This window comes from Gymnogyps californianus, chromosome 7 (genome assembly GCF_018139145.2).
Source record: "Gymnogyps californianus isolate 813 chromosome 7, ASM1813914v2, whole genome shotgun sequence".
NCBI lineage: Eukaryota > Metazoa > Chordata > Aves > Accipitriformes > Cathartidae > Gymnogyps > Gymnogyps californianus.
Window position 1 is genome coordinate 44,381,631 of NC_059477.1, and position 10,226 is coordinate 44,391,856.

General features: G+C 40.1%; 1 protein-coding gene across 1 annotated transcript; it reads left to right on the forward strand.

Annotated features, from left to right (window-relative positions):
• Window positions 1–34: 34 nt before the first annotated feature.
• DAPL1 (death associated protein like 1) lies at window positions 35–9,910 on the forward strand. The gene is made up of 4 exons (XM_050899499.1): window positions 35–134; window positions 4,163–4,250; window positions 8,175–8,238; window positions 9,620–9,910. Exons 1-4 carry the CDS (start codon window positions 77–79, stop codon window positions 9,737–9,739), a joined length of 330 nt encoding a protein of 109 aa, XP_050755456.1. The 5' UTR covers window positions 35–76; the 3' UTR covers window positions 9,740–9,910.
• Window positions 9,911–10,226: the final 316 nt, after the last annotated feature.

The following is a 10,226-nucleotide window of genomic DNA, read 5'->3' on the forward strand; positions in this document are numbered from 1 at the left end:
ACGCGCCGCCGCCCGCCCCGCCCCGCCGCCCATGGGCGCTGTCGGCTGCGCGTCCGGTGCGGCTCCCGGCCCCGCCATGGTGCGAAGGGAGCGCGTTTCGCCGTTCCCGCCGCTGGGCAGGCGCCCTCCCGCAGGTAGGGGCCGGGGCCGGGGCCGGGCGGGCCGGGCTCCCTGTGCGGGGAGGCGGTGTGAGAGACGCTCCCGCTCCGCGGCGGCCGCTCTCCTCGGCGCGGGCGGGCGCCCCCCGGGCCGCGGCACCCGCCGGCGGCCCGGCCGCGAGCAGAGGGAAGCCGGCTGCCCCGGTGCCCGAGGACCGCCGTGCGGCGACGGCCCCGCGGGCAGCGTGGCGGCTCTCTGAGGGGGCGCGGCCGCCCAAATCGACCGTCCTCGGCAAACGCGGCTCCTGGTAGCGCCCGACATCCGCGGAGCCGCCGGGACGGGCCGCGCTGCCCCGCCGCAGCCGGCGCGCCCGCACCTGCGGGCTGCTGCTCTGCCCCTCCCGAGGCCTGAGGGGCCGCGGGGCGGTGCCGGCAGCGAGGGCTCGGGAGGACGGGACCGGTGGGCGCCGAGCGGTCGGGGCCGCCCCGTCGCCTTCTCCCGGCGCCGCCGGGCCCGCGGAGCCGGACCTTCTGCGGGAGGAGCGCTTCTGAAGCGTCCGCGTCACCTTAACCCGCCCTGGCGCAGACGCGCAGACCAGTCTGTTGTGCTCAGCCTTTCCCGCTGCATCCAGAGACACCACACCTCGATGTTTGATACTATCCCCGCTCCATTAAATTTAAACTTGAACCGCTTGACTTTGGATCTGTTAGAGCAGGGTGGCCTGAGGTGCTGCTGCTCTCTTAATCAGGAATGTGTTATCAAGTAATAAGGAGAGAAACAGGTATCAGTGTTCTAATGAAGTTGGGGTTTTTTTTTTAGCGTTCCAGTCTTTATTCCTCGTCTCCTATCGTGAGGTCTTTATCTGACTAAACAGTGCCTTTGAGTACAGGCTGATGAGCGTTCAACGTGGTACTCTAACCACTGCTCTACATAATGGGAGATTTGTAACGATGTGATACTTAGTATTTAAATGCATGCCTAGGTTTCTTGGAAAGTTTGTAAATGCGTACAGGCGGTAATCAGCTCCTATGCTTGCCTGTTCGTTAATTGTGTGGAGCTAGTATCTCAAAACACAGAGGCAGCATTAGTAGTTGGTTTGTTTCCCGCGTGCACTGGGTACACATACAGAGCTTCTATAGATTTAGCCTTTAGAACTGTCATACCGTCGCTGCCTAGTTTAAGCCAATTAGGGTGTCATGTCCGTGTCCCCCCGGGTTATTAGGAGCAGTTATTGCCTGAAGAGCACAGGGCATAACTTCTGTATCTCATCGTACCCCTAAAATCTGTTGTGTTTTCTTGAAAGTTTATTTTTTTTAAGCGTGCTTTTACGAGAATTTGTAAGTAGTTTTTTTCACCTTCACTCTAGTCCTTTCCTGGATTTTTGTGTCTCTGTGTGGCACGGATGGTTGAGTTGCACCTGAAAGGGCATTTAAACCCCTACAGTCAGTGACCTAGTGCGGTTTTTCTTAGTTTGCATGACAGTAAACGGCATTCTGGTGAGGCTTATCTGTCACTGCAGTGGAGGTGACCACCTCTGGCAGAGGAGTAGGGATGGCAGGCATAAGTTGTTTCAACTATGCACTTAGTGAACAAAGCAGGTTGAAGGTGGACACCTTTCTTCTGACCATAGTATCCATAAGTAACCTCGGGATTCAACAGAGCTCAGTACCTTTGTTTTCAGTTTGGATTTTTGGGTTTGGTTTTTTTGGTTTGGTTTTTTGGGGGGGGGAGGGGAGGAGGAAGAAGGGGGATATTCCTCCTTCCTTCCTTTCTTCCTCTCTTTCTTTAAAAATACATGGTGTTTTAAATATGGAAAGATTTTGGCACTTAGTTCTTAACTCTTAACTGTTAGATTACATGGCTTACAGGGCACTTAGAAAAATCAAAAAATTGAACTGTGTATTAAAACTTTGACATTTCTCTTAGTTGCTTTGAAAAAAACAAATCACAAAACAGCTTTCTGGTGCATTCCAGAAGCATCCATATTCAACTATTCCACTGCCAGGGATGTGTATGAGCAGGTTTGACAGCTGCTACTAGCAGCTATTTTCAAGTCAGTGAAAAGATTGAAATAAGTCCTGCATTATTTCTCATCATTATAAGTAACTTTCTTCTGTGGGCTTGTTGGTAGTAGAGACAATTCCTGATTGGCTGCTTAGTGTTTAAATATCTTTTCCCACTTTGGGTATCTCTCTCCTTCCCGCCCACCCCCCCAACACCCCAGCTCCTCCTTGTGCTTTTTGTAAAGCTTCATAGTGTTAAAATGTCTTTGCTTCCCTGTGTGTCTGGATCTCTTCACCCTGCTAAATTAAAACTATAAGACATGCTTGTATCTAGAAATCGTCAATCCTGCGTGTGTGTGCTTAGTGAAGGTCCCAAACCAAAAGTCGTGGATCTAGATTCAGTTATGGTTTTTTTATCTACTTCCAAAATTTTAGTTGGGTTCCCATTTGCAGTTTGACTCATTCCTAAAAAGCCAAAAAAATCTAAGCACCTAACAAGCTGTGGAAGAATACTTGGGATAACTTGCATTGGTGTTCTGGATGAATTTGTTATAAAGGGAATGGGATGTCAAGAAGACGTCAGTCTAAGATCTTGAAATATTCCAGGGGTTTTTGTGTTTTGTTTTGTGGTTTGTTTGTTTATTTTTTAAATTCTTTATCGTTCTTGTTTCAAGATGCATCTCATGTTATCTCCCACTTACAAAGACAAGGAAGAGTTTCACACCTTGTGAGCTGAGGGTATTTAGAATCTTGATTCTCTTTACTGGTAGATAATTGGAAATGGTTGACACTTGCATTTCAGAGGAGACTTTTCATTTTGCAGTTAAAACTCCCAAAAGAATTTGGTTCAGTCTAGGTCTCTAGTGTATTTGCAGCTGTAAGATGGCTAGGCGATTAATTTGCACCTTATACAGGAGTATAACTAACTGTATGTATGTAATTTTACAAAGAAAAGAAAAGCCAAGTCTAGATATTGCAGAACTCCAGCACTGTAAGGCTGCTTTGGACATGACTGAAGGAGAATTCTTGTTTCTAAAACTAAACCTGCAAGCAGGAAACACAAGGTGAGTAGTCAGATTTGGTAGAAAATGGGTGTTAGGTACAGATGGACACATCTGCTCCCCCGAAAATGGCCAAATACATTTGTCATGGTATTTAGCTGAGTGATTCTTAAAACTTTTCTCCATTCCCTATTTACTCCTGCCCCCAAATATTTGAGTTTGAAAACTCTGGTCTTGATTCTTCATGGTAAGAATAGAAACCTTGCTGTAAGATGAAGCAACTTCTTCAAAATAATGATAAATGCATACTAAGTTTGTTCTTTCTTACTCTCACAGTTTTAAAACTTAAAAAACCCTCATGAACAAGGAGAAAGTATTTCTTTCAACAAGATGTTTTAGATAACTTTACACGTTCTTTGTTCAGAATTGAATTTGCTGACATGTCTCGGAACTTAAATTGTTATTGTTAGGTTGTCTGTAGCTTAATTAGGGCTAATTGGTTTTGTGATTGGCAGATATCTTAATAAAATATAATTAAACATGTTAGAACACAAGTACAAGATAAGTATGCAGCTGGTTCTTATCTGCATTGTTAGGTTTATTCTAGAATACCTTGAGCAAATCATGAAACCTTTAGTGACATTTGAAAACTGTGAACCTGAAAGTGTTGAGAGGTCGGTTGGTTTGGTTTGCTTTTTTAAATTTAAAATGGAAACTATTACCTCTGAGACTTATGGGGGAAGAATGCATATTAACATAATAAGGTGTTAAGATTTAATATAGTTAGCAGTGACCAAAACCCCTCTGACTTCTTGATTATAGTATTTGGAAGTTGACTTGAGTATGCCATGACACAGAAGTTCAGAGTCTTTGTTGGATCTCTCTGGCTTGCTTCTGTGTATGTGTGTGTTTAAAAGTGAAGCATAGAGTTAAATATTGAAAGATGATTTCTTGTTAACAATTATCTGGCATATAAGTGTTTTTTTCTTCTCCAAGTGTACATAATGTAGTATGTGATTCTGTCGATATTTTTACATAAATTGTATTTTCTTTTTGCAGTCAAAGCTGGAGGTATGAGAGTGTCTAAAAAGCAAGAAAATGGACCTGTTGAGAAAAATGCTAAACCTCCAGGAAAAGAAAAGACAAGGTATTGCACTGCAGGGCTTGTTCCCCCTGCCCCATAGTTAAAGTTCAGAGGTAATGGGCTAAAGGTTGAAAACAAAGACAACTCTTAATCTCTGAAGAGTTTAATTCTTAAATTAACTTGTGCAATTTATAGATAAAAGGCAACTTTGAGGTAATCATCAACTTAAAAAAAAAACCAACAAAACAACAACAACCCAACAAAAAAAAAAACTTCAAAACCTAAGAACAATGCCTTGCAATGAAAGACAAAGGCTGAATCTCTTCTCTATCATCATGTGTTATGTAACAGAAATTAAAACAATGTGTTGCCTACCTGCACTTGACAAAGTAATGGTCAAACAGTTTCCAGTGAAATAAGAATGAATTTTAGGCTGTCCTCATTCTGAAGGAAATTAAACCCACATCTCCCATCCCCCACAAAGAGTCTATTATCTCCTGTATAGGCTATATCTCCTATTTCAGTCTGAAATCTAATTTGGCTTTTTCTGTTTTCTACTTCATAAGATTACTTAAGCTATTTTGCCCCAAAATGAAGGCCTGCTTCTACTTTTGAATAAGGTAGCAGTGACTGGTTGAAGTGGTCATCAAAACAAGTATTTTCTTACAGCTTTTTCAAACAAAGACTGAATGTTTTTCTAAAATACATGCACTTTTCTTAAATATCACTTAACAAAAAGTTAAGTTGACCAATATAAGGATAAGAGGGTAAAATTTTAATGACTTGTGGTGTTCCTGAAATTGCATTAGAGTCCAAATCCTAAATGGAGCACAGTGCCTAAACAGGATTTAGACACTCACGTTTTTGCTTCTGTTGCAATTTTAAACCTTCTCAGTGGCCACCCAGTTTGGATGCTCCTTGTCTCACCACATTCTTTTTTTGCACAAAAAGTTCCCTTAAAGTCTGCTGTTCTTTTGGGGCCTATCTAGAACTGCATAGTTACTGCAGAGTACCTGCACCCCTCGTAATTGCTGTGATGTTCAGAAACCAATCAACGTGACGCTAAGATTTTGTTCAAAGGGGCCTGATCCAGTGATTTGCTCTTGGAACCAATCTGCTGTGTCCTGATAGTTATGACCTTGCTATGCAAGGAAGCGGTGTACATATCCTTCTCCATATGATGATTAGGTTATTTGTGAGGAAATGGAAGACCTGAATTTTAGCCTGTTGTCAGCTAAAAATGCTACATATCTTACTATGTCACTTGCCTTCACCGGTGAGCTAGATGCTTCCTGTTGAAGTTTCATAGAAAAAAAGACTCATAGAAAAAGACTTGAGATTTGTGGGGATAAGACAAAATGTAATGGTTAAAGTACTGTGCTTGGGGAGGTGGCTCTAAAATTCTACTCAGCATTGTAACTTGTGTGCATTTAATACCTTTATCCCTTTTGTCAGTGTTCAAAATAATGTGTAAGTTGAGACTGGAACTTTGATATCCTTCTCTAATGAGTGCTCCTGCACCTAGTGTACACTTTTTTCCTAGCCCTCTAAAACATGAAATTTTTGCTGCTCAGTGGCCCAGCTCCAAGAGGGGAGCACAGTCTGACCTTGTAGACACTTGAGAGCAGGAGATGAGGGTTTCGTTCCCTTTAGAATGAGGACGGCCTGGAATTCATTCTTCCCTTGGAAACTGTTGAGCATTACTTTATTAGGTATGGGTAGGAAACGCATCTGTTGTTGCTTTAAAAGTGACTTTGTCATCTTGCTATGAAAAAGCACTTGTAAGCAAATATTTTTACCTGTAGGAGTGGGCTCTGATTTCTATCTGCATGTAGATGCCTCTCTTGTGGTCCCAATTTGGGACTAGTTTTATGCATAAAAATAAACTGAAACAAAACCAGATTAAGTGTTCTGTTGTATCTCTTAAGATTTAGGGACATCAGTTACTTTTTACTTATAAGAAGGGCGCTACCTATACTATGGAGTTGCTGTAGTACCCAGGTAACCATTTAAAAAGCCTGGATTAGACAGGATAGGTAAGTGGTCCGGGTGACTTTGTTCTGATTCCCACTTTTTTTTCCCACACTGAGATACAAGTTCCCTGTATTACTTTTGATAAACAGATTTACCTCTGGTGTTTCTGAATATCTTTAGCTGCTGTCAAGAAGGCTTCCTTGTTAGTTGAATGTCTGTGTGTACATTGCAATCATAGTAGCAGAGTGTCTGACAGTCACTACAAAGTACTGTAATCTAGTAACGTCGTCGTGAAATATATTATTTTGCCAGGAGTTAAAAGGGATGCTTGTGACTAGACTGACAGCTGAACTCAGTTTTTGGACCAAGATGTGATTTTATTTTTTTCCTCTAAAATGTCGTAATCAGCTGGGTAACTTTTAAATTAACTGGGTTTAGCCATATTTAACACTGACATATTGACACTATTTCTTGGCAGGCTACAGAAATCACTGCTGTAGGTTTTTGTTTGTGTGGTTTTTTTTCTCCTCACTGGCTTGGAGGACACTAACCTAAAATAAAATTTTTTGGAACAAAGCTGAGGCAGTAACACTGACTTCTTTCGTGTTTACTAGTTCTCTCCGCCAGAATCAGTGGTTACTCAATACAGTATACATACCTTGTGGGGATGATGGATTTTATTGTCAGGTTGCAATCACAGAAGTCACAGAGAACTTTGTAAAGTAGTTTAGTAGCTATCATATACAGACTCCTTGCCTCTAAGTTTCTGATTCAGATGAGGTTATCTGAGAGGCTCAAAGTCACTGTCATAGCTTAAAGTGGCTCCTCGGAGCTGAGATTGGTCTTGGCAGGAGCTGAGCTTTGAGATTTAGTTCTTAAAAAAAAAAAAAACCAAAAAAACAAACATACTTGCTCTAAAGTTGTCATGTAATATACGGCATATAGAATTGAATGCATCATGTTAATAACTAGATGCCTGCCTGACAGTTTTCTGACAATACATTACATTTGGCTATACCTCATTATTTAAGAGAAACGATTCAGTTTGTTGTGTTCTTGGGTTTTTGTTGTTGTTTAATAACTTGACTTGGGGTTTTTGTTTGTGTTTTTTCTGGAGTTAGAAGGTTTTTATTTTCATTGATTGCCAGTTGTCTGGGTGTAATTGTGCTGCTGTCTTTTCCATAGTCATAGTTATCTGATGGCATAAACAGATCTTGCGTAACTTATATTTGTCAGTATAGCAAACTGTATCAATTCCTAAATTGAAATTTCAGTAGGAAGTGTGTTTTGCCTGATCCACAGAATCATTAACTTAACTAAAGCAGTATCTGCTTTTTCAAGAGCCACATTTAAGGTATCTGGTTCCATGTGTAAGGGTAATAACGATTTTTCTTGACTCCATTTTAAGCTACAGAGGTGTCACTGCAAATGGTGGTGTCATCAGAAGAATGTGCAATCCACAGTTCTTCCTGTTGCTGAACTAAATTATTGTTTACTTGTGGAATATTGGTAACGTGGCTGTTCCTCATTGGAATATGAAGAAGTTAATGGGATAATCTCGCGCAAAAAGTTCTTGCTTGACAAATTGCTGCTGTCAAAGGAAACACTCCCCAAAAGCAGAGGGTGAATTTTTTTCATGGGTCTAGATTGGAATCAAGAAAATTACAAAGTCAAATTTTGTAGTTCTGGATATCAGCGCTCAGCTTCTGTGAAGCTACTCCACAGTGTACAAAACAAAAAAATCCCTTTTGAGATATTTAAGGATATTTTATATATAGATTTTTGTATAAAACTATATCTAAATAAAGCAGCCTGCAACACAGAATTTGCATTGTTCTATTCTGAGGCAGCATACCTTTTTTTAATATCATATAGTCTTTAATGTGATTAAAGGATTTAGCTCCAAAACCTGAATTTCTGTTACAAAATGTTTTGTATTATGTCTGGAAAATGAAAGTGACAAGTGTTTCTGTGAGATGGAAATGCTAAATACCGTTTTCTTTTGCTTTACAGTGCTATTGCCAGTTTTTCAAAAACTCAGAACATGGGTGTCTTGCTAGCAGAAGTGCTGAGCAAAGTAAGTACATCTGGAAGAACAAGATACATGTTTGTCAGGGCTTCTCCATAAAGCTAAACATTTAAAAAAAAAAAAAATCAAAAAGTGAATTTTCCTTAAACTGCTGTCATCTGACATTTGTAGGTTTGTCACTACCACTAAATATTCTTGAGATGATCTATTTCTTTAGTGGTTTTGTAGCTAAAATACTAGATGGCTAAAAAGTAACTAGCCTTCCTCCTTGTTCTGCTATGTTTGATTCCATTCCTATTTAACACTAAGTAGCCCCAGGGTAGTTATGTATACCTGTTACAGAAAAGTACAGCAAGATATTAAGGTGTGTACTTTTTTTAAAGTGGTATGTTGATTTAGATTTATTGAAATGTGGGGCAGAATTATCAGTAACATAGCAAGTTTGTGGCAGAGCTGGGATTACAACCCAGAACAAAACCTAATCTTCTGTTCTTTATCCCACTGTGGAAATAGCTTTAACTTCTGGACGGGTCCAACTTCGAACTTTCCAACTTGGAAGTACTATGAGATCATTTAAAATTTTGTGTCGCAAAGCTGTTGATGGACCCTTCTATTCGTCATTATGCTTACAACTACTGTCCAGTATCCCTTGCGAGGCTGTTGATGCAGACTCTTAGACCTACGCTTTGCAAGAGCTGATTTAACAAGCAGCTTTTTAATTTGCATGCTAATCTGAAGGTCTGACAGTTATCATCTATTTTTCATACACTTGCAGTCTTTAGATTCTGAAGCATACAAGAGTTCCTCATCCATGGAGCTTGGTAAAACATCAGTTGCATCATTTCAACATAAGCCTTCCATCAACAGATGTGATTATAGCTTTAGTATGTAGATCTTGAATTTTTGCTTAGACTTGTTTAAGGAGAACAGATAGAACTCATCCTGTTTTTCTTCCACTTGTCCCATCTCCTCTGTTCTGACTTACCATCTCCTTTTCCTGTTGGTTTCCAGAATCTCATACCTGAAGCTTCCTCAGTAGTTTAGCAAGTGATAATTAGATACTGTAATGATGATGATTTGAATCTGGGAAAATAAGAATTTGAAGCAACTTACTGTTAACTCTGGCATACTGATTATTTGCTCTGCTTTCCTTATCTTGACAGCTCATTCTATGAAATACTAAAAAAAGGGAGTAAAAAAAAAAATCGTTAGTTCACTGAAGGTAGTCAGGCTAATATCACTTTGAAAACAGAAATTATAATTAAATGTACAGAGTCACTATAAGTTTTATGTATTGATCATTTGAACTTTTTGTGGAGTTAGATTTTACTACCATTTTTAAACTACTTTCATATGATCGAATTTAGGAAGAGAATAGCAGAAACGCTGTATTCTATCACAACTTTTTTCCCCCCCTTTAATGTTACAGATGAGCCACAAAATTCATGCAGGAGCATTACAAGTGGCTCACCAAAAGCCACAGCCTGCCTTGGAGAAGTTCATACTGCCTAAAAGAATTTACATTATTCAACAGCCACGGAAATGTTAAGATACTCATTAAAATACTCATGTTTACTTAAAAGTGAGTTTCTATTCTAAATAGCACTTCGCACGCTGTGGTAAAATGATCAAAAGCTGTGTGCCTTGTATTTTACTGTATTTCTGTTACTGACAATAAAATACTTTATAAGAAGTTACTAAATGTACTCGGGATTTATTAAAATATCATTGCTTCTGTCTAACCTGGTTTTACTAGTGTACAGTAATGACTCAATGCCAAGAAGTCTGACAGCTTCACTTACTGTGTGAATTTTGACTGAAGTACTGGAAACTGTCAGCCCTCTTTTCTTTTTTTTTTTTTTTTTTTTTTTTTTTTTTTTTTTTTTTTTTTTTTTTTTTTTATTTAATGATAGCAAAGCTGAAGTGAACATGATCCTAAGAAAGCAGGTCACAACTGAAAGGCATGGTTTTTGTTTTAATTTAGGCTGAGGTATTCCATGCTGAATGTATGCCTTAGGCTTGCTGCATAGTAAGAA

Coding starts and splice junctions, on each gene's coding strand:
- DAPL1 (XM_050899499.1), top strand. CDS start 77: ATGGTGCGAAGGGAGCGCGTTTCGCCGTTCCCGCCGCTGGGCAGGCGC. Junction 4,251..8,174: donor CCAGGAAAAGAAAAGACAAG/GTATTGCACTGC, acceptor TTTGCTTTACAG/TGCTATTGCCAGTTTTTCAA. Junction 8,239..9,619: donor TAGCAGAAGTGCTGAGCAAA/GTAAGTACATCT, acceptor TTAATGTTACAG/ATGAGCCACAAAATTCATGC.